The sequence below is a fragment of the Ambystoma mexicanum genome, chromosome 3p (assembly GCF_040938575.1).
Source record: "Ambystoma mexicanum isolate Mex_15411 chromosome 3p, UKY_AmexF1_1, whole genome shotgun sequence".
NCBI classification, from domain to species: Eukaryota; Metazoa; Chordata; class Amphibia; order Caudata; family Ambystomatidae; genus Ambystoma; species Ambystoma mexicanum.
This window is the reverse complement of record NC_090925.1, coordinates 800,352,765-800,377,998: the sequence shown is the minus strand read 5'-3', so window position 1 is coordinate 800,377,998 and position 25,234 is coordinate 800,352,765. Positions and strand designations below refer to the sequence as shown.

At 42.9% G+C, this 25,234-nt stretch overlaps 1 protein-coding gene across 3 annotated transcripts in view; it reads left to right on the top strand.

Annotated features, from left to right (window-relative positions):
• The window catches only part of GSS (glutathione synthetase), a 912,719-nt gene that overhangs the window by 757,760 nt on the left and 129,725 nt on the right, over window positions 1-25,234 (top strand). For all 3 annotated transcript variants that reach the window (XM_069651814.1, XM_069651815.1, XM_069651816.1), the window contains exons 9-10: window positions 5,220-5,286; window positions 17,171-17,365. In XM_069651814.1, the coding sequence (XP_069507915.1) occupies window positions 5,220-5,286; window positions 17,171-17,365 (262 nt within the window). The remainder of the gene's footprint in view (window positions 1-5,219; window positions 5,287-17,170; window positions 17,366-25,234) is intronic.

The following is a 25,234-nucleotide window of genomic DNA, read 5'->3' as shown; positions in this document are numbered from 1 at the left end:
TTATTACTCCTTCAGTCAAAGGGGAAACGGTCAGACTGTACAAAAGCATGGGCAAATAAGATTTGCACGTCCCCCAAGATGTCATGGAGGAAAATCTGCCCTGATAACAACCCCCCCCCCCTTTGCCCTCAGCCACAGCCCCAAAACCTCTCTGAGCACTTTGTTCACAGGCCCCCAGTGGGATGCAGACTGACCCAGCATCTACGAGAATGGCACATCATTACTTCCGATACATGGGCATTACAAATAGTAGCCCAAGGGTACTGCCTCTCATTTCTGCAAAGACCTTCATATTGTGCCCCGAGCTAACTCTCTCTTTGGAATCCAGATCTGTTCATCTTACAGGAGATTCTCTCTCTGTTGGAGAAAGGTGCCATGAAGAAGATACCTGTTGCAGAACAGAACCAGGCTTGGTACTCCATCTATTTCCTCATTCCGAAGAAAGATGGAGGATTGCAACCCATCTTGGAATTCATGAAGGAAAAATTCAAGCTAGTCAATCTTTCAAAGATCCTCCAGGCCTTTCAGCTCCTGGACTGAATGGTTTCAGTCGATCTTCAGGACTTACTTTCATGTGCCTATACAACCCAAGCACAGGAAGTACCTGAGGTTCACCATTGGCAGTCATCACTATCAACTTTGAGTTCTGCCTTTCGGACTCACCTCTGCCTCGAGGACCTTTGCCAAGTGGATGACAGTGATGGCAGCAAATTTAAGGGGGGAAGGGGATTCCCATCTTCCCCTACTTAGGCGACTGGGTGATGAGAGCTCGTTCTCGCAAACAGGCTTTGGACCATCTCAACAGCACTCCATCCACAAATTGGGCTTCTCCCTCAACTTCAAGAAGTCCCAGGTGACACTTTCTCAAAAGCTTCAATTCATTGCAGTGGGCTGACTCTCGAGTTGGGGACTCAACATATCATGCAGATGGTAATGATATTTTAAAAATGCCCAATATCTGCTGGCCTTCGACTTCTTCAGGTTGCTGGGCCTCATGTCTTTCTCCATTTTCCTGGTGCCGGAGGCCCAGCTGAGTATGAGATCACTCCAGTGGGCCCTCAGATCCCAATGGCCACAGTTCTCAGGCAGGATGACAGACCTTCTTCAGCTCCAGGGCAGGGTTGCACAGGATCTCCGGAAGTGGCCCTGCAAGCTGAACGGGAAGATGGGAGTACCTTTTTGGCAACCCTGTCGGAGATAACAGTAGTCACGTTTGCCTCCTTCATGGGATGGGGAACACACATGAACAATCTTACAATGAGCAGACTTTGGTCCCCATCAGAATCAAGATTACACATAAATCTTTTAGAGCTGAGGGTCTTTTTGCCTTCCAACCAGGGAAAGAATGTCCTGATAATGACACACAACACTGTGGCCCTGCATTACCTCAACAATGGAGGAGTTATAGGATCATGACTACTGTGCAGGGAGGCAGTGCAGCTCTGGTTTTTGCCACTACAAAATGGGATCTCTCCATCACCTGTTCATCTACCGAATACAACGGCTGATCGCTCTGAGCAGGCAGTGAGCGATCTCCCGTTAGTGGGAGTTGGCTCAGGAAGTCTTTCTAGAGATATTTGCCTTTGCAGGACCCCTTCAAGTGGGTCTTTTTGTGTCCAGTTTCAACAGGAAGTGCAACCTGTTTGTCTCTGTTGAATATTTCCTCGGAGGAGCTCTGGGAGATGTGCTCGTAGTGATTTGGGAATTCCCAATCTTGTATACATTCCCACCAGTCCCCGCCATCCCTCATATCATCAGGAGGTTATAGAAGTTTGGGAACGCCATGATCCTGATTGCCCCGGATTGGCCCATGTGGAAGTTATGGAGGGGTTGCTTTCTAGATCTGTCCATCTGCCCTCCATTCTTTTTTCCCCCAGAGTGTGGCTCTACTCTCACAAGAGGGAGGCTGTCTTCTTCACCCAGGAATCGGAGCACTGAACCTTCATGCCTGGTTTCAAGAGACTTGGATATAAAGATGAGAGCCATACGTTTTCCGGTAGGACGTGTTGCTTTAGGCTAGAAGACCAGCAGACAAAGCCCTATATTGCTGCCATTGGAACATGTTTTGCTACTGCTATATTGCTAAAGATATAGATCCTTCCTCTTGCAATACACCTGCAGTGCTTTTTTTACTGCAACTAGACCATCGAGGCTGCCGGAGGCTACCGTTAAGGGATACTTAGCAGCGTTATCTGTTTTCAAACGTAAGCCAGAGAAAGACACTTTTTTAAGAAGCAGATTGTGATACAATTCTTAAAAGGATTGACAAATACATTCCCACCGGTCCCTTTTCTAGTTCCGTCCTGGGATTTGAACCTAGTACTACATCTTGAGTGGACGCGCCTTTTGAGCTGCTTCATTTCAGTCCTCTCAGGTTACTATCCTGGAAACCCATATTTTTATTAGCCATCACGTCCGCTTGCAGGTATAGTGAGCTACAAGCTTTATCATGCAAACCACCATTTACTGTATTCTACAAAAAGAAGGTAGTTTTGAGGGTTCGTCCCTCTTTCCTTCCAAAGGTGGTATCTGAATTTTAACTAGCACAAAAGATTATATTGCCAGCTTTCTACCCCCTCCTCACCTTTCTAGGCATAGAAAGAGAAGCTACATAGGCGGGATACGAAAAGAGCTCTTGGCTTTTACATTTCACGAATGTCATCTATCAGACTGGATGACCAACTATTCATAGGGTACTCTGGTCACAAATTAGTCTAAGCCGTGACCAAGCAAACCCTGTCAAGATGGATTATCTTGTGCGTTTCAGAGTGCTACTCCATTGCTGGGAAGGGTGTCCCTGATAATTTACGAGCCCATTCCACTAGGGCAGTGGCACCTCCTTCGGTTCTTCAAAGAGGTGTACCAGCGCAGGAAATGTATGGAGAGAGGATCACGTTGCAGCATTTCACATTTTCAAAGCATTTCTGCTTACACACCCTGTTGGGCCAGAAAACTCGCTTCGGTAGAGCGGTTCTGCACAATATTATGTGCTAAACAAAAATGTCACTAAAATCAATTTTTCCCACCTCCCAAACTGCTATGGGAGTCTGAGGAGGAATCCATGGAGTCCACAATCCATTAGAAGAACAATTCACTTGCCCCTGATAATGTTCTTTTTGATGTTTGTTCCTTGCACGGATTCCTCATTGCACTCCCAGCCTTCTCCTCTGACTGTGAGCACATTTGTTGTTACCTCTTTCAACGTCAGTGGGTTATTTCATTCCTCGACATGGCTGAGCAGAAAGAGGAAAAAACAGAGAATTCGGGCAACGGGTGCTGTGTGTGCTATGTATACTATCAGACGTCCCGTCCGGATGCGGGAATGGTAACTGTTGAGGGACATCGACAACGGCGTTGCACAGCGCCCTCTGCTGTCGGAAAAAATTCAGAGACTGTAAAACGGTGAAGAATTTGTGGGAGGAACATCCATCAGAAAGAACATTACCATGGGTAAGCAATTTGTTCTTCTGATGGATTCCTTCCTCCCACTGACAGCTCATCGCCCTCCATACTGGCGCCTCCCTTCACGGGGTAGCTAGTACACCTTGGTTCTGTGGTCCCTCAGCATCAAGAGTGCTAGGGGAAAAGGGTGGAACTGAGGTCACCGGTGCATCACCTTTATACTGGCCCAGTCGTTCTTTCCTCTATGGGGCACGCAGAGGTGTTGGGCAGAGCCGATATGGAGCCGCACGGCCACTCCTGGCGGCGGAAAAGTTTCTGATGAGCAGCTGCGCTGGGAGATAGATGTCTTAGAGGAATCAGTGGGAGGAACGTCCATCAGAAAGAACATTACCGAAGGAAAGTCATTTGTTTTACTGGGGAGAGAAGCAGGAAGTAAGATCGATGGGTGGAGGTAGAACATCGAGAGAGGAACATCAGAGGAATAACTAAGGAAAGGGGGATAGACAGCAGGCAGATCAGGATGCAGAGGATGAGGAAGGAAGAGTGATAGAGGGAGATGAATATCAAATCACAGAAGGACCAGAGCGAGTGAAATTTGTGTCTGTGAGGCACAATTCATATATCATAACTTTGGGAAAGTTGTTGGATATTAACCTTAGATTATTCGCTGAGGGAGGCTAGATGGATAAGGCATTTTGCCTTTGGGCAACCACCTAATGCTAGATAGCTTTTTAGATAATTGGTTACCGATCATTTGTACCATTCCAGAGTTGAGGGACGTTTAACCTAGGGATGGGCAAACCCACCCTAGCACAGAGAGTTGGAAATAAAAATCCTTAAACCTCATTTGGAAGTTGGTGTGTTCTTGAGGCCATCTGTGACAGTGGCACAGTTGGTTATACAAAGTGACTATGGTATTTATCTTGTTATGGTGCAAATATAGTTCAGGAGAAACACATCGCTGTAGAGGTCATGGTAAAGGATGTCTCCCCAGCATCTTGGAGATATGAAACACTGGGGGAGTTAGTTGGCCATTGCTTGGCAGAAACGAACATCGCGTGGCGTTGCATACCAACTAGTCGCCACATGGCCATCCCCTAATGGAAAGAATTGCTGTTAGGCTTATTTAATCTGGCTCATCCAGGTTCTTTCTCCCAATCTGAGTCCCCACGCCTTCTCCATGAGTCTTGTGAAATTCCATGAACTAACTGCCAACCCCTGACTTTTACCAGGAAGGGTCAGATGAAAGGAATCTGTTTGTTCCACATCAGCATCTTATGAAAGAATTGCCAGGGGATTGAGCATTAGGGGATACTGAGTAGCGACCTGCTGTTGTACTCACTGGTAGGTTTTGTGTCATCAAAGTATTCACAATTCTAGTAAAGTAAGAAACCAGATCTCTCTTTTCTCTTCGAGTACTCTAGTAAAACAGATTTTCACTTCAACAGTGAGAATCACAAAAAAGTCCTTTAATTAATCGGTCAAGCTACCGGCCGCAGAGAAATTGATGCAGTTGCTTTGTAGTATTTGATGTTTATTTGGAGGACGGTAGTGATTCTGGTTTGGGGTGAAGCAATGTCATTCATCTGTTTAAACTGTATAAAAGGACAAAACAAGTGCTCTCAATATTCAAAATTTAAAATGCTGTAAACTGTGATTCTAGATGTGTTGTAAATACATGTGCCTGCATGGTTGGTGTTAGTACTACCTTTCGCATATGTTCCCCATTTCATTTTAAATTGTTTCTCTTCATGAACACTTGATTATGAACATCATTTTACAATGAAGTGTAGTAATTTATTGACCTGTCTTTATAGAGATGAACATGAAGTTGCTGTGGTGTATTTCCGAATTGGCTACATGCCAGACAACTACGATGAGCAGGTCTGTAAATTTTGCCCCACTATGATGATGTGGTAAATGTTGGCCTAGGGAGTTGGACCAGTAAAATATTTGTCTGCTTTAAAGCTTTTTCCTATGGCACACTCAATCTGTCTTAAAACTGTCATTTATGTTTTGCTCTCATGAAATATCTTCTTGCTGCTTCTCCCTTTTATTTATTTTTACATTTATAAAGTGCACAAAAACCCTTGTGCATTGATGCGCTGTTAAAAACCAGTTACATAGTCTTTTTGACTGTTGTACAAATCTTTTACCTTCTTCCTCCTTAGAACCCGAGTCCTGGCTCCCTCTTTTGCTTGTCACTTCTCGCTTTCTGAAGACGTCTCTGATATTTATCTGGTCACTTCAGAGAGGTGGTTGTCCACAGTTCTTTAGGATCAAGTCTTAATTATCTATGTGATTTTGAAAGATATCAACCAATAATAATGATTTGCTTGTCATGACTGTGGGTTGAACAGGCTAAGTAATAATCGTACCCTTCAAAAAGAATCCTTTGAGTTATTTTGTAAAATATATCTTAAGCTCATTTTGCTGGTTTTAAATCTCCTCTGTATAAATATCCTACTTCTCCAGCATGGGGTCTGGCATGGATTCACATGCTCATGAATATTCCCCGTCGTCAGGCTGGGAATCCTCGGTAAAGAAAAAACCAGTATCAGTTTCGTTTCTGATCTGTCTTTCGTAGTAGTAACCAATCACTGGTCTCTGCGTCATACTGACCACAGCCAATGACTGCCCTCTACCTAAGCACCGCCTCTGGCAGCCATCTTCAGATTTTTACCGCACGTTCATGTGTTGGGATCCTCGTGCTACTGCTCTCGAGCGTTAGTGCTATTTTTTTCACGTTTTTTGCTCAAAAACTTCGTTTTTTCGGTCAAAAGAGCCTCAAGCTCCACCGACTCTCCATTCATAGATTCACATGCTGAAATATTCCCTGTCGTCAGACTGGGAATCCTCAGTAAATTAAATAATGATAACTTGTTAGGCAGAAACCTGTGCAGTTCCCTTAGGGAACACTGCAAAAGATTTAAGACTACAGGTGTTGGCAGTAAACCCACTTGGTAGCAGTCTGTACCACCCAGATTTACCTGGTAGCTGTGGCTGAGCAGTCAGACGTCCCTCAAGAAGAGTTAGGCAGTATGCAAAGTATACACAATAGGCATTCAGATACAATAATTCAAGCAAACACTGACCAGAGCTTTGGTATCAAAGTATATAATTATTTATTTAAAAACACACGGTTTGAAACACTCCAGCACTCTTGTTGTAAAATATTCTAAACACAGTTACTATTGTAATATGTACACCCCTTTTTCCTTATCAGATAAGTCACAGTAAAACACCACTTATTTTCATACAGAGGTGATCGCTTAACTAGATGGCACTCCAATAAGTTTGTGAGAAAGGGAGGGAAAAAGACAGAATATGGAAAGGTACACCACTCTAAGGCTCAGAAACACTGTTAGCAAGGCAGAAGAGCAAAAGTCACTGGTGAGCCAAAGTCCAAAGGCTGGGCCCACTCTTAGAGAGAGCAGAGCACAAATGCGCCCAAGATCACAGTTACTCTAGGCTTAGAAAGTCTTGCAGAGAGTTCAAAAAGAGTTTAGAGAGGCTTAGGAAAGTTTAGCCAGGGTGTCCCAGGCTAACCCAGGTTCGAAAGCCGGGGGCTAAATCTACCCCGAACAGTCGGTAGCAGGGGAAGCCAGGCGGGACACGGTACCTTAAGTGGGAAGGATCCTCCAGCGGTGGCAGTTGTTCCTAGCAGTGGGTGCAAGTCGCGTCGTCGTCCAGGGGAAGAGAAGATCTCGACTTGGAGGAAAGATGAAGGTCGTTGCACTACCAGGGAAGAAACCAGCCGCAGAGTTCTCCAGTTAAAGGTGGTACCTTTGTTCGCGGTCGTGGTAAAACGTGGTATCCCGGTTGCCGGGGTGCTTGGCACAGGCAAGGCGGCCACGAGGTACGTCGGGAAGGCGAAAAGACGGTGAAACTGGTTATCCCCACCAGTCAAAGGAAGAAGACTCTCCGGCGGGAGATCTCCTCTGTCGTTGGGAAAAGTGGTGAGACGGTCCAGCAGGGCTCCACCGGTGGTGGTGTTGTGGCAGGTCGGCTCAGCTTCTCCCTCGTCGGATTCTTAGGGCCTGTGGCGACTTCTGAAGTTCCAGTCCCCAAAGCCCTGCTTTTATGCAGAAAACCCCCATTCACTCAGCCTAGCTGTCACTCAAATATGCTAAGTGGTGAGCCGGCTCACCACTTGGGCCAATCAGGATGGAGTGCGACTTGAGTTGCCTAGGCAACTCAGTCCAGGGTGCCTAAATCCCCCCCACCCCTCCTAAGTACCCCAGACAGAGTGGCACCAATTTGGAGGGCTTCTGTGGAGAAGCCCGCCAAAAAGTGGAACAAAGGGCTCTACTTGGGTGGGAGTCACAGAAGAGAACACAAACGCCATTTTAGAATCAAGTTTTGGCAAAAAATACCAACCGGAGAATTAATATTAATTAAATAAACCCGCGGTATGTTCGAGGCTACCGTAAATAATTAAATAAAGATAGTAGCCTAAAACAATGGGAAATCCCATAGGAAAATATTCGCGGTTGAATATAAAAAGTAGTATCCACTGCCACCAGCCAAAACTCGATCAGGGGGGACGGAGACGTGCCCCCTCGACTAACAGACCCTGGGGCAATTGAATTGCCCCAGCCAGTATGCCCACAATATGATGGTTTGTACTGGTTCTGTTCAGAATTTAAGACTAGTAAAGTCAATGGTGACTTTACATGCCCTGGGAGACAGTAGTCAGTCCCAGGGTATGGAGTCTATACTGGGGGGTCACTATGACACCCCTGTGTTACTGCACTGAGGGTGCTGTGTAACACACATCACAAAAACACATGAAGCCCTATGGGGTAAAAGACCCCATAGCCCATTAAACACATCTAGATTCAAAGAAACACACTCAAATCATGCCCAAGAGTGAGGGTAAAAGAGTCTCACTCTTGGCAGGAGAAAAAAAATAAACCCCAAAAATCCAGCAAAGCTGCTGGGGGACTCACTAGGTTAGGAATTTCAGCCTAAACACAGAATTCTCCCTAACATAACTACATTAAAAAACGTTCCCCTTAGGGGAAAGGCTACACACTCTGGCCCCATAGGGCCTGTGTAGCCTTTCACTGTGCAGTCCCTTCACCTGCTTTGGTCCCTTTTAGAACCTAACCAATGAGGTGACAGGGCTGAAGCTCCACCCCAGTCAGCCATCTTCAGATTTTTCACTGTGGTCTTACTGAACAGGGGAATCCTCTTCAGCTCTCCGGGCTTTGTTCATTTTTACAATCTTCATTGGGATTGTGCCTTTGCTGGCTTAGCGTTTCTGAGCTCAGGTAATGTTTTTTTCCTTTTCTATCCTAAAACGTTGTGTTGGCAGCCTGCATTTCATTCTCTGCCATGATGTGACAGTCAGCCAAACCAAGGAGAAGTCCTAACTCTTCAGGAACTGCAGTACATGTGGAAAAAGGGTGATCTTCACTAGAGAGCCTCACGAATTGTGCATGTATTGCCTGTACCCACATAAAATTCAGTCCTCCAAAATGTGTCAGATCTTCTCCATGAAGACTCTGGAGGACAGACCTAGAAGACTTGTGCTACATCTAGAAAGCAGGCAAATGTCTTCTGATGAAGAATCCTCAAAAACTGCACCTTCAACCTCCACCATGCAAGCTCTAAAGAGGAGAGCTTTGCCAGTGGACAGGGCAGAGTCTCCACCCTCCAAGGCAAAGAAGAGGAATGAAAAATCCATTCTGGATTCAGAAGAAGTTTCCACAGGCCTGCAAAAGGAAGCTCCACTTAAAAAAGATAAATACTTCAAATTGTCGTATTCGTCAAGGGATCAGTGTTGGGAAAGATTTTCATTAATGGGTAATTTTCCCTCCAGTTGTGTTCCCCCAACATTTTGCTGTTGTCTGACCATCCTAGCCTGACCTTTGCCAGTGGAACCCAGCCTTCTGCTGTACTCTGCTGGGCTTTTGCTTATTTTGTTAAGGGGAAACTGACATGCCCTTAAGACAGTCAGCACTGGGAGACTTTGTTACTAAAGAATAGCAACAAAGTGAAAGACTAAGGGAAACAATTTATCAGTACACAAAGTACCTTACAGTACAGTGTGCTGGGGTCCCTTTTTCATTTTTATGGCCTTAGACACCCTCAAATGATTTTTGGTGAATCTACAAGTGTGCCTTGGACAGAGCTGGTGGCAGCTGTTAATGTGTTTTCAACTCTTTTCAATGGTACCAACCGCGTTTACCGTGTGTGGCCCAGGACAGTGGCCAGTGCCTAAAATGGCCATGCCACAAGGTCTTTTGTTCTGTCCTTTGGCCATCTTGTCCCTTTGCCTTCCACAGGTTGAGTAGACTCGGAAATCCCTGATTTGATCATGCAGACTCCCGTGCAAACCGTAGATTTTGCAGGCTTCTGCATGCCTTGTGTGTGTGCGCCCAGGATGTCGGCTGAAGCTGTCTAGTTCAAATACACATCCTGGGTGCCAGGATGTCTGGTGTACTGGGATGACTGGGACCACTGTGGTCCTTGATTGGTCCATGTCTGGGATGGCTGTATGTGAGCAGATCTCCAATTGGTTTCTCTTTTTGGCCCGAAAGAGATTTTGGATAAGAGAAGGCATCTTACACCCATTTCAGGTCGTTCTTCTGAGCTCACACCAAACTTAGTAAAGGAGCCAAGTATCCTGAATCAACGAAGCAGATCTGTGGAACTGCTGGTGACCCACTGGAAGGTTTGGCACCCTGAGCCCGCTCTCGTCCTGTCGGACCCCCTGTTTCTGATCGAACCTAGAAGGCCTGCAAGGGCTTTTCAACCCATTGGAATAGTGGGACCAACTATTCTCTGCACCTGTAAGCGAGCCTTTTTCGGAAGTGTTCCTGGACCGCCCAGTGGACAGACCAGCTCGGACAGGACCTTTGCCCTGGAACCACTGCAGTCTCGAGCCTTTGGATACTGTAAACTCTGGGTATAAAACACTCTCCCGCCGAGTTTCGTACACCTAGCATTCCTAGGTCTGGAATTAGGAGAGTACACCTGAACCCGAGCATACGCGGTGACCCTGTCACCCAGCTGTGGTGAAAAACTTCGTGGGTGCCTTGCTGCTGTGTCACCCGTCGTGCCCCCCAAACTCCCCCTGTGCCCTAAGATTCGCTGCAGCGGAACTGTCCTGATCCCTTCACCAGGAGCAGAGAAATTGCCACTGTCCCGACACAGAATCATACCTGGAACACAGCCCCAGAAAGCCGCAAAGCAGCGCAACTGCAGGATTTGAACCTGCGACCAAAGTGGATTCAAATACCAGAGTCCAGAGTGCTCATACCAAACGAGACCAAACAGTTCTTAGGAGCGGTCATAAAAACAGAAGAGGGTCTAGTGTTTCAATCAAAGAAAAAAGTGCAAAACATACTGCTGCAAATACCTCAGTATCTAGCCGGTTGCCAGATAACCGTACGCAAAGCAATGAATTTGCTCGGGATGAGCCGCATAACAGAAGGGAGAAACTCAAAAGCATAAAGGGGACAAATGAGTTATACAGATATCGGACAAGGAAGGTTGTCGCCTAAATGAACCAATTGGAGAACCAATTCTACATGGCCACGCTCTCATATAGAGCAGGTGGCTGCCGTGGACTTTGTCAAAGTAAATCTGATGGAAGGCACATATGTGAATGACAAAAATCAATTATTTATTCAGTAGGCCCATGTACTCCTTCACACATTCTTCATTACATGCTTCACTTATTAGACTCAGGGATGGGAAGCCCATTACCTGCACCACACAGCGCATGGCCTGTGGACACAGATCCCAGCCCAAAACCACATCAACCATCTAGATCTAGCGGGGCTCAAAGCCCTGCAAGCTTTCCAACTTCATCTAACAGGCCAAACAGTGCAATTCCTCATAGACCGCACCATGGCAATGTTATACATAACCAAGCAGGGAGGCACACGCTATCTGGCTATCCCCGAAAATTCAGAAGTAGGCATTCAAGCGGAACATGTTCCTAGTGTCTCAACACGTTCCAGGGGAACTCAGTTCTCTAGCAGACTCTCTAAGCACAGATCCTCTACCCAAGCAACATGAGTGATAACTCAACAGAGGAATTCTAGACAATGTTTTCTCCCTCTGGGGCTATCCTCCTTTAGACTAGTTCGCCACAAGCCTAAACGCACAATGCCCAAACTTTCCATCCAGGTCTCCCCAGCACAGATCCAATGGTAACACCCTGTAGATGAGCTGGTCAGGGAAATTTGCTTACGCTTTTCCGCTGACACCGCTCCTGAGCAGGATAGTGCACAAGATGCACCAGGAACAAGCGACTCTAATCCTGGTTGTGCTCCTATGTGGGCGAGACAACCTTGGTTTCCACATCTGCTCAAACTGGCGATGTGCGAACCAATCAAACTCCCGTGCCCCTACAACATGCTATCCCAGCACAAGGGGACAACATTCCACCCACATTCTCAGTCTATTATACTTGGAAGTTTGGCTCCTGAAATCAGAGTTTGGACACGTAAAGCTACCTCAAAGGTGTATCGAAATCCTCAAGGAGGCACGCAAACCTAACACCAGGCAATGCTATTTCAAAAAATGGAAACAATTTGTAATATGGTGCCAATCAAAGGATGTAAACCCTATTCAATGTACTCCTTCACACATTCTTCACTACATGCTCCACTTACTAGACTCTGGCCTAGTATTTAACTCCATCAAGGTTCACCTAGCGGCTCTGTCCGTGTACACCACTTGACAACAGGGACTTTCCACCACAACACCTTGTTTTAAGTCTTTCATGGAGGGAGTAAAGAGACATTACCCACCCATTTCCAAACCACCTCCAGGTTGGGATCTCCAAGCTCATGGGTCACCCCTTCAAGCATATGCACAAATTCAGCCTCAAACTACTAACATACAAGACAGCTTTTCTGGTAGACATCACCTCCATATGAAGGGTTAGCGAGCTACAAGCTTTCAGTGCGAGACCCTTTCTTTGTTATCCACAAAGACAAGTTGGTACTGAGAACACACACTGGGGCTTTCACCTAAATTCATAGCCAAGTTCCATGTTAACCAATCCATTGAATTACCCACTTTCTTTCAAAATCCTTCAAACTCAGCTGAGAAAAGCCTCCATACACTGGATGCAAGGAGAGCAATTTTTTAATATGTAAACAAAAGAAGACCACTAAAAAAAACAGATGAACTGTTTCCATAGCACCTGGCAGGGAAGGTGATCACATTTCAAAAATCGACATCTTCACATGAATAGTGAAATGTATACAGCTCTGCTGCTCCATATCAAAGAAAACTCTGCCTTTCAAACCAAGAGCTCACTCTACGAGAGGTGCAGGAGCTACCTTGACTTTTATTGCAAACGTCCCTCTAGATGCCATTTGCAAAGCAGCTACATCGAGTTCCAAACATACAGGTACTCGGCATTACTGCATTGACGCACATTCTATAGTAGATTCACAGGTGGGACAAGTGGTGCTAAAACATCTATTTGTTACCGTTCCTTCTCACAACCCACCTTTTCCTGATACTGCTCACTGTTCTATGCATAGCATGTGAACTAAGCAGATCCACAAGCCTCAGACGGGATACATTACTCACTGTAATCGTATTTCTGATTCTTGTATCTGCTTAGATTCAAATGTGCCCACCCTTCCTCCCCTCTTGGGAGTAGAAGGTGCATAGACGTTTGCTGGCTTTAACAATTCTTATCTGCTTTATTACATCTGTTCTCGCGCTATACTTCATGCTACCTCATGTCAGAAACAAACAATCTGAGGTACCTCGACGCATGAAGGATCATGAGTACAGAGTACGTCACACTAGGGATAGTATTACTTGCACGCCCTGCCGATGTCCCTTTTCGAGTTTCGAAAAACAAATAATGTAATAGTCTGCGGCTACCGCTAGATGTCGGTCTATGCATTGCATGTGAATTTAAGTACATACAAGCATCAGAAATACCATTACAGTGAGTAATGTATCCCATATATATGAGTCTAGCTATCAGACACATTTATACTAGTTTCACTGCTTGGTATTCTTTTCAAACATGTGAATCTAGTAAAGATCCAATGCTGGAGAAATCTTATTTACTTACCTGTAACTGTATTTTGGGAGCTTATGGATCTTCTTAGATCACATGCTCTGCATAGTCTGACATCTACTGGCAGTCGCAGAGTATTACAAGATTTGTTTTCGAAACTAACAGATGTCGACAGCGCGTGTTTAGTAATACTATCCCTAGTGTGATGTGTACTGTACCCATGGTCCTTCACGCGTCGAGGTCCCTCAGATTGTTTTTCCAGGTAAGCAAACAGTAGGACGATCTAGTGGTTGTTTCGCTAAACCTGGTTGAGGCTCTTTGCCAGCATCAGTGATCCCAACTACAGATGCCTCACTCGCCGGATGGGGGCCCACTTCCTCCACCACATAGCCCACGGCCAGCGGACACAAGCTACTGCCCAAAGACATAGCAACTTCCTAGGACTCTTGGCAGGCCTCAGCAACATCTCAAGGGTCAAACAGTGCAAGTCCTCACAGACAGTACCACTGTCATGTTCTACCTAAACAAGCAAGGAGGCATACACTCTCAAAGTCTATCCAAGCTATCCCATATTTTCTGGGAGTGGGGCACTCAAGCGGAACATGTTCCTAACATCTCAGCATGTTCCAGCGGAACTTAATCCTCTGGCAGACACTCTAAGCAGTCACCCTCTACCAGAAGAACACGAGTGGCAACTCGACAGATATCTTCGACAGAATATTCAATACAAACCTCAACGCACAATGGTTTCCCCAACCAGGGTCCAAGGGGAACACCCTGTGGATGAACTGGTCAGGGAAATTTGCTTACGATCCACCCACCCCCGACACCACTCCTGAGTAAGATAGTGCAAAGATGCGCCAGGAACAAGTAACTCTGATCCTGGTTGCTCCAATGTGGGCAAGATAGCCTTGGTTTCCACATCTGCTCAAACTGGCGATTTGCAACCCAATCAAGCTCCTGTGCCATTACAACATGTTGACACAACACAAGGAGGCATCCCTCCACCCACGGCCAAAATCAATGAACTTGCCAGCTTGGCTCCTGAAGTCATAGACTTTGGCCACTTAAATCTTCCACAAAGGTGTATGGATATCCTTAAAGAGGCACGAAAACCCAACACCAGGCACTGATATTTGAGTAAGTGTAAGAGATTTGTGATATGGTGCACATCACAATTACCATACCCAATAGAATGTTCCCCAGCTAACATTCCAAACTACATGCTTTACCTAGTAGTCACCGGCCTACTATTTAATTCCATAAAGGTGCATCTGGCGGCCCTGTCGGCTTACACCACCTCACAGAATAAAGTGTCCTGGTGGAAAGTCCCTGTAATTAAGGCATTCATAGACGGGGTAAAGATGCTATACCCCCCCAATTTCCAACCCTCCACCAGGTTGGGATCTCAATGTTGTGCTCTCCAAGATCATGGGTCTATCCTTTGGGCTTATGCACAAGGCCAGTCTAAAACAGCGACTAGGAATGCAGTCTTGTAAATAAGATGTCACCCCCATAAAACGAGTCAGTGTACAAGACCCCTTTTTCATCAAACACAAGGACAAGGTTGTTCTCCAAGCACATCCTAGGTTCTCACCCAAGTTCATTTCAAAGTTCCATGTAAACCATTCCATAGAACTTCCTACCTTCTTTCAAAATCATCAAACTCAGCAGAAAGAAGCCCCCATACACTTGATGTACGGAGGGCGGTCTTGTACTATGTAGACAAAAGAAAATGTCTAAGGAAAACAGACAAACTCTTCGTTTCCATAGTACCTGGTAGAGAGGGCGATCAAATATCTAACACCACCACCTCCAGATGGATACACCAGTTCTTTCAGCTCTGCTATTCCCTATCCAAGAAAGTCTTACCTTTCACCCTAACTGCACACTTTTCCAGAGGTACAGGAGCTACCTTAGCTTTCATTGCTAACGTCCCTCTAAACGCCATCTGCAAGGCTGCTACATAGAGTTCCATCCATACGTTCACACAGCATTACTACATTGACACACTCTAAAGCAGATTCACAGGTGTGACAAGCGGTCCTAAAACATCTTTGCCGCTGTACCTTCTAACTTCCCACCTATATCTCCCAATACTGCTCGCAAATCTCTGCAGAGCATGTGATCTAAGCAGATCCACAAGCTCCAGAAGGGATACATTACTTACTGTGGTCGTATTTCTGGTGATTGTATCTGCTTAGTCACATGCACCCACCCTTCCTCCCCTACTGGAGTAAAAGGCGCATATATGTTTTCTGGCTTATCACTGTTTCTGCTTTATCACATCTGTACTTGGCTACATTTCATGCAACCCCATGTCAGAAACAATCAAAGGGACCTTGACGCGTGAAGGACCATGGGTACAGTACACGTCACACTAGGCATAGTATTACTAAAAGTGCCCTGTCGTTGCCAGTTTTCGAGTTTCGAAAACAAATCTTGGAATACTTTGCGACTTCCACTAGATGTTGGACTATGCAGAGCATGGGAATCTAAGCAGATCGAAGCACCAGAAATACGATTCCGGTGACTAATGTATCCCTTCTGCAGCATTGGTATCTTTCATAGGTTCACATGCGCCCGCCGTCCTCCCCTGAAGAGAGGCTGCTCCCTTCTCCATTTGGGTCCTTCCCAGCTTGAGAGTATTTAATCTCCGGAGAAGTAGAGGTCAGCAACTCGACGAAATGACCTAGACACAGCAGGCACAGGTGAACGACTCCACCTCCCGATTAGTCAAGTGGACTATCTAGTCCCCTGCTTGGGTTCTGGTTACTACCAAGACACAGAATACACATTGTGGTATTTGAAAATTGGTCACGTCCTGATGAAGGCCGTAAGTGCTAAGAACATCAGTCATGTTTCTTGAGACGGCCGAAACGCACTGTCGATACTTGATCTATGTGGACGATAGGTCCCAAAATTGTAATCACTGGATTGTTTTGTCTCTGAAAATGAAATGAGATGTTAATGTGGGTTACAAAAATATGTCTAAATGTTATCTGGAAAATGTGGCTATGATAATGACGTTTAATTGTTTTGTTATGTGAATAAAATTATATTTTCGTTGAATAATCAGAAGTGGCTTAGCGTAGACAAACTGAAACAATAGTGTATGACACAAAGGCCTTGATCATTGTGTTTGATATACACTGTTTGTTTGCTTGGAAGATCAAGGCCTACCAGGCACCCTTAATATAAATATGCTCCTTTCTCCAGTCAGTCATCAACTGTCAGCCTTCGTGGTTCAAAATCTGAAGATGGCTGTCTGGGTTGGAGCTTAACCCTGCCACCTCATTGGTTAAGGTCCAAAAGGGACCAAAGAAGGTGGAGAGACTGTACAAGTGAGAGGCTACCCAGGCCCTATGGGACTGTGTGTAGCATTTCCCCAAGGGGAACGTTTTTTTAAGTAGTTATACTTATTTAATTTACTGAGGATTCCCAGTCTGACCAATGCTGGAGAAATCCAGTTAGTCTTTATTCACACAGTTCACACTTTCACACTTTCTTGGGGTAGGACTTGAATAATCTGTGCTTTGCCTAAGCATTACATTTCACACCAAATTAATTTTCATTTCATGCCCGAGGATGAAGGTTGTATTGGCAGAGGATATGTGTTTGCAGAATGTAATGAAACAACCGCACAACTCATATACAAGGTGGTGTTGATGAAACACAATAACAAGGCTGAATGCTGTAAACTTGATTGTTTGCTTTTTTCTGATGTTTGTGATTGCTGATATGTCTCTTTTCGTTTAGGGCTGGGAGGCACGGCTGCTGATGGAAAGGTCCAAAGCTGTAAAATGTCCAGATATTGCCACACAACTAACTGGGACCAAAAAGGTGCAGCAAGAGTTGAGCCGGCCAGGAGCGTTGGAACGATTTCTAGCCAGCAAACCTGAGGCCATAGCCCGAATTCGAGGCACGTTTGCTGGCCTATATTCTTTGGATGAAGTAAGATAAGCTTGCACATAAGTATTGAATGTACAAAATAATTACCTTCCCAGTGTGCACAACTGTGATATCGGCAATACTCATTGTGGCTTTGATAAACCAGTGACTTACTGTTAAGACGCACATTTTGCTAAAGCACTCATGAATTCTGCAGATATTCTGTTTACCATACAAAACCATCAGTAGAAATACATGTCTGAATCTATTCACCAACATTGGTTGTTGTTAAGCCAGAATTCCCATTTTGGTGATTCTGTGGCCACTTTCTGGGGCACCTCGCATGTTTTCCTCACCTCCTCCCCACTTTGCTTCCTTGATCTCTTTGGTGGCCAGAGAAACTTCGCCTGAAGTCCTCCCTGCCATTACATCCCTTTTATCTATCTCTCTCTCTCTATATATATATATATATATATATATATATATATATATATATATATATAATGGCCACGGTAGTGGCCATGTAGTTATGGTTAAGTTGCTGTTTCCATAGGAACAGCACTTTTTGGGAAGCTTATAACTTTGCTCCCCCTGGATGATGCCTCACCAAACTTTGCAAAAAAAGTATATGGGCCACTCTGAAGGCCATGCACCTAAGAACAAAGTGGTAAGTATTAGACGTGGAAGACACTGCATACCCATCCCATGTAAGATCTACAGACATACAGCTAGGAAGGAAGCCTCTGGGCAGAGGTACTAAAGGATAACACACCTATAGAATAAACCCCACTACCACACATCACCAAGGCGGTTGTGGGGAGATCCTGCACTCTTGGGTGCATGGCTAAAGCCCATGCATGCAAGAGTGGAGTTACAAGTCAATATGGGTGTGGTGAAATGTGCTTGTTGTGTTGATGCCCTAGTGTCTTACCTTCATGGCTGTAGACCATGGTCCGAAAAGTAAATTTATAAGCAGCTAATTGACAAGTACCATGGTTTCCATATGCAGCGATGGTTGTGGATAGGAACTATGCTCCTTGTACCTTGGTTGTAAGGCATAGGTGGTAGGTTACTCACCAAAGATGGAAGGGCAGCCTACAGGCACTGCAGCATATTAGTACCATAGATGAATCTGCATGTCTAATCTAGTACCATAGATTAGACGTGCAGATTCCCATGTGTAGAAAATGCCTGCCAATATACTTACTCCTTACTTTGTTTCAGATTCCACATACTTTTTTTTAATTGGCTATCGTACTTGGCGGAAGTATCACTTTTTCCATTTCTGTGATGAAAGAAAAAGGTGCGTTAGTGTTTGAATTTTTTAAAAATGTACTACATTGCTTAATAGACAGTTAACTTTTTTTGTTACCCTCATATTTAGTTTACAACCAGTGTACTGTGCATTGCGCTCAGTTTCTGTGTTTGCTTTTCTAATCCTTGGGTCTGGGGAAAAAAATGCTTGTCGGATTAAAAAAAAACCTTCATTTCCTATGGTTACTAACTACTTTGTTTTTTGCTTTGTGTTTTCTTCATCTTTCTGATCAATGTTATGTTTATTGCCTTCCTGCCCATTTTTAACAGTTACATACCAGTAGGCGTATTCTAACTGTGCATTTGTTTCTACAAATTTGTGATACTCATTCATTTGTGGTGTTGTCCTATCCTGTTTCATTTATCTTTCCCATTAATGTTTTCTTTGTTGCCTTCCTGCCAATTTTTAGCAACAGTTAGATACCTATAGGCATATTATACCTGTGCATTTGTTTCCAACGACCTGTGATAATCATTTATTTGTGTCATTCTTCCATCCTGTTGGGTAGTTGGATACCTGTGGGCGTATTCTAACTGTTTGTGTTTCACAAACTTTGTTGACAATTTTGAAGTACACATTATTTCGTAAATTTTGGCTTCAAGAACATTAAATACACATTTGTTAGGTTAGCTGGCAACCTTTGCTTTAGAGGAATGGTGCTATCATTACATTCAAACCATCCAGAATTCTTTTTAATGTATGCAGTGTAGTGACCTGCATTGGTTGTAGCTCCTGCATGGTAGATTATTCCTACTGTTGTAAATGTTTTCTTTCCAAGTGATACTTGAACGTGTGTGAATCCGGTCAGTTTGCAGTTGTTTTTGGTGCCATCTGCATTATAACGTAGAAGCATAAGTATTATGTAGGCACTATGTGATTGTATCAGTAAGGTAGAGCGATTGTCTGATTTGCAAATACTACATAATCTTCCATGGTTTGCATTTTGTACAAGTTGCTGAAATGGAATGCTCTCACTATTTGGTATGGAAACATACACAAATCGCTCATTTGGGATTTCTTCCTGCATCACTTTGTTACAGAGAGTGCATGTATGTTTCCACATGTATGAAATTTGGGAGATTTCATTTACAGGTGTGCTTTTGTTTTCCAATACTAATAGTATGTACATTAGAAATTCTTGTGGCTCTTCTTGTGAGTTCATAGTGAATCTCACCATTCCAGCACAGTCGTCCAATTGTTGACTTACTCCATGAACACTGTATGTGTTGTCAGGATTGCTTGTTGCATTTCTATGCAGCACTAACATTTGCAAACACAAGTGGTATGTGCTGTGCAGGTAAATATTGTTAACAATTGGTGGGAATTGAAATAGAATATTCATTGTTACATTTGCATAGCAACTTACCCCACTTTCATTTGTAAATTTGAATGGGCGAGCAAGTTCTGTATCTGAGTGCATTTTCCGGTATTTCTTGACGTGCCTGGTTTACATTCCCTAATAGGTTCTTCTATGTTTGCAGCAATTGATGAAACATTAGCTTTTCTTTTCTTTGTGGAATTTGCTGTTGCATTCTGTTGCATTTCTGTTTCACTTACTTTTCTTTTACCACATTTCACTTTATCTGGAACAGGGTATTGTTTCAGATGAGGGGTGTACAGTGAACACAATCTATTGTATTCTAGAATGCAAGGAATATCAGCTTTGACTTTACTTGAATCAAAGTTTATTATCAATAGACCGTCGAGTGTGCGTAAGCGTGATAATGCTACGTAGCTGATGCCTTCCTTAAACACTGTCTTTCCTATATCTATCAATGCTTTCTCTAGGGTAAGACCTTGGGATTTATGAATGGTAACTACATATGCAAGAGCTAGAGAAAATTGCTCTCTACGTACATACATGTCTTTGAAGAGAAGGAATCGAGCAATCGAGCACCCTATCCTTTTCACTTCTGAAACTTTATCAAAGCAAATATTTACAAACTGAATGTTGCTATCACGTGGTATGATTGAAAGCCAACAACTGTGCCCAGTGCTCCATTAACTAGCCCTTGCTCTACGTCAAGGTTACGTTTCAGCATTACTCTACAATTTAATGATAATTTCAATATTTTTTCCAACCCAGCTGTGTTGGAGATTGAATGTTCTAAACTATTTAGTCTTGTTGTGGCTTGCTCACACATGGGTACCGTCATACCATGTACGTCTAGTTTGTCTGTGGCGCTAATTTCTATTATTGCTTGCATTTCTTTCTTTAACATTGTTTCATTGAATTTGAAATAGCTTGCAAGAGTTGGCATTAAGGCCATACAATTGACATTTTTGTGCGCTATCTGTTCCATAACATCAGTTGCACATGCATTATCGCCATAAAGTGCATGTATACGCCAGTTTTTCAATATAGCTTGTGCTTCTTGCGATAATGCACCAACTCTAATACTTTTTAAGATATTGGCGTAAGTGAGATCTGCAGATTGCTGCATGTTCTCAGTTAATTGGAAATGTTGCCAAAGGTTAACATTACCTATGCTACCAACAGTTTTCCGGCAGAGTTTGTGGACTAAGGTTTTAAAAATCGGTTCACCTTTCACTGGTGTCAATTGTAGAAGATCTCTGAAAACAATAATGTGTTTCCCTGCAAAGAGTTCTTCGTTATTACTTTTAAGTACTTCTTGCAATCTGAGATGAATCAAAGCCAACATTAGGTTGGAGACCATGCTCACTTCATCTATTAGTAGCATTTTCATTTGTTTCAATACTCTATGTAATTCCATTGCAGCTTCTGGAGAAAGTTTATAGTAGTCTAATTTATTTTAATGCTGTACTGGAAACAGTAGTAATCGGTGTAAAGTTACATCGCCTATGTTGTAGGCAGCTAAACCTGTGGGGGCTGTTACAACAGCTGACAGTTTGTTGTTTGTCAATTGTTGAAGGAACTTGCTGATAATTTTGATTAAGAATGTTTTCCCTGATCCAGCTTCACCACTGACGTACAGCAGTATAGGTTTGTAATTTTGGCAGGTACATTCTTTATTTTCGTGTTGTACACCATGTACAATTTGTTTTGTTAAGTCTTCAAAAATGGTGCACTGATCGTTGTTAAGTTTTGCTTGTTGTACAGTTAAGTCTTCTGTATCTTCTTGATACTGATACATGCTGTTTTCTACTTCTGTCATAGCTACTTCAGCCTCATTTGCTATTAGTGGTTGTCCTAATGGTTCTTGACTTCCTTTTACAGAAGGTTGACTACTGTCGGAAGAGTCTTTATCTAGTTGGGCCTGAATTTCTTCTTCCTGTTGCTGCTCATTGTGTAACATTGTTTAGTACTGCGTAAAGTTCACATCGGTGATAGTGCTTTCATTTGCTTTGAAAGCATCTTCATAGCACTCGTAATTATCTAGTATGTCTTCCTCTTTTCTCCATGGTTTGAAAAGTTGTAACAGAGACATGCAATATAGTTCTTTCTGTTGAGGAGTTTTTAATAACAATTTCACATGATTAATTAAGCTTTGTTAAGTTTCACTAAACTCCCTTCACAATTGGTCACTCTATATCTATGTTTGCTTTCATCGGGTTTTACATTATTTTTGTATGCAAAGTTTTGAGCTACGTGTATAGACACATGCTTTCCAGAGTGGTACTCCTGTTCGGATAGTATGTGTCCAGTAAATTGTATTTTAGAATGTCCTGGCTGTTTGGATCATTTCTGGCAATTGTTTCTATGTCCTCATATGATTTTAGCACTCTTTTTCTAGATTTTGCAGGACCAAGACTGAGCCATACTATGTTGTCTGATTTTCCATACAAAGCAGTGCCGGTTAAACGATCTGCTGCTTCATAGGCCCCACATTCTCTGAGAGAGCATTTTTATGCATAGGCTGTATAATTTCTGTGATAATGTTTTGTCTGATGCTAGGTCGTCCCAGAGGTCTTGCAGCTCTGTTTTTTCTACTTTTGTTAAGTAGGCTGTAACATATCGTGCAACAGCAGTTGAATTGTCTGCAATGTACTGCACATCTGTTTGCATTCCATAATAGGGCAATGATTGCATTGTAATCATTGATATATTTTGATTCTTCCCTTCTTTTTATGTAATACGTGTTTTTAGATGATTTACCTTTAACACTATGTCGAACTGAAGACATGAAGTTGTTTACTTCACCTGTTTCTGTAACTGGTCTAGGGAAACCAAAGCGGCATTTGGTGTAGTATTTATCTTTGTTTTTGTATTTTCTGCGACAATATTTGCCACATTTGTGTCTTTGAAATTGTAAAATCTGCCCATGCAGCTCACTATGTGTCTGTTGTGAAGGGATTTCACGTGTGACATATTTTGGGATAAACTGCAAAACAGTGCTATCACTGTCGTGCCCAAATTTCGGTGCTCCTTTGATCCATAACAACATGTGAATATGTGGTGCTCCTCTCGCTTTATATTCTTTTCTCCAAAAGCACTTCCAAGGGGAGGAACAGATTTATTGCAAATAAAGTGTAGCATTGCAATGAAACGATGATGGAAATATCTTGAGACATTAACTGGATCTAAAGAGCAAAATTCTCCAGGTGTTAATATATCTGTTGTTTTTGTTGCTGTTTGCTATGCGTAGGAAACTCATGTAAATCTTCCCATGCAAATTCTGCACAGTTTAGCGTAACAAACCAAGTTGGTGGTCCAAGGTTTCTGATCATGCAACACACGTCTCCGTGCCGTCTGAACCAGTATTCCTTTGTACCACGCATGTTTGCAAACAAATTTGTTATACTTGATTGTAAAACCTCATCTTTTTCTTGTTCTTTTTATATTAACTGCCTAGCTGACATATTTTGAAAGTGTGTTCCAGATTGAAGAATGTGTGCAACTCCATAACATAGTGTTGCTAATTCACTTTCATAGAGTAGGTGGAATATGTATTCCGCATTTTGTCTAAATCTGGGATCTTGCGAATACATTCGTAATGAGTGGTATTATGATGCCCCAATCTGAGTGGGTTTATCATCGTAGCTTCTATACTTTTTTCCCAAATACTCATTGGTGACCCTTTGGTTTGTCGCATTTGGTAAGTTTCTAGTGCATCATCTATGCTTTCATTGGAATGCAATGGATGAATTGTGTAATGGTCCAAAAGAGTGGATACTGTAGCTGGATCCAGAAGTTCGAATTGTCCAGTTTCTGATGGCTCTTGAATTATTTCAGTTGTTTGACTTAAGCTTTCGTCAATATTTATTTCCTTGTAGTACTCATTATTGTCTTTTAGATAATGCAATGCTTGTCTAACTTTGTGTAAATCCACTAATTGTTGCCAAATTTTTTGTCCTTTGTTGGTACTCCATTTACCAAGACTATTAAAGAATGCTCTATTGAACGTTCCACTCCTAGAGTGTGTACATTTTCCGTTAGATCTAATGGCATGTAAACTACTTTGCCGCAAATGCCTTTCACCAATTCAGAGGAAGGTAATTTTGCTGTTTTTGGATGAAGGCGTATAATTGCTTGAAATGGGTTAACTGTTTGAATTATTATGCTCTCATACAAATTGAGCTGTTGCAGGATTTTTGGTAATGGAAACAATTCAAAATTATTTGTAATAGCACGTGAAGGAGTGTGGTTGTTGTCTAATTGTGCAGTACAGTAACTGCAACATATTAGGTGTTCAGTTATTTCATATTTGTTTTCAGCTAAAAGGTACAAAGCTAATTCAAACCATTTAGAGTCTTCATTGTTTTCTATTTTGTATGCTATGTCCACATTTTTTGTGTTCCTTTTGTAAAACGTTCTGCGGCAATACACACACACATGGTTTGGTACTTCAGCCGATGACCTTTTCAATTTTACTATTTCTTTTCTGTATGTGTGTAGTAGAAGGTTGCTATGTGCAGAATTGTCGCTACTATGTTCTAACACTGTTGCATTTTCTACGTGGCTCTCACTTCCAAAATACTTTTTCTGAATACGGTCCATTTCTTCTTGTAAGTATTTGGGTGTACCATGTAAAAGAGTGGTATTTAAATTGCCTTATTCTGAAGCTGGACTTTTTGCATAGTATATTTTATACACTAAATATCTTACATTGGAATGATGTACTGATATTCTTTTGATATCATGGAAGGTACTTTTGCAAATGGGCCCAGAAATGCAGGCTAATGAATGTCCTTTTAGTCCTGTGTCTTTCCGCACTGCACAAATATCCATATTTTGCAGCACTTTCATTTTACTTTTGTCTTTACCTTTTACATATTGATTGAGGAACTGAGGTAAAGATTTGAAAGCTTTGTTTGGAATGGCACACATTGATGTGCATGGCCATTTGTATACTGGACGGTGTGGTTTTGCTGAATCGAGAGGTAATTCAGAGTTTTCAGGAGATAGTTTTGTAAGCAGTGTTTCTTGTTCCATGATGGTAGTATTGATATTCTCATACCCTCGTCCACTGCTATGGATGGCAATTGTGTGTGTTTGATTTTGTTTGTACACTTCTTCATTAAAATATGGCTCTGTGGTTGTTGTGTGACTCTATTCACCACCACAAACATGCAAGAAATTATTTTTGTTCACATTCCGTTTATTGCTGAGTTTCTTTTGTAATTTGGTACTTAGTATTGTTAGTGCTTTCATTCTATTTAACACTAATATGAACAACTTCCTTTTGAGAAGGATT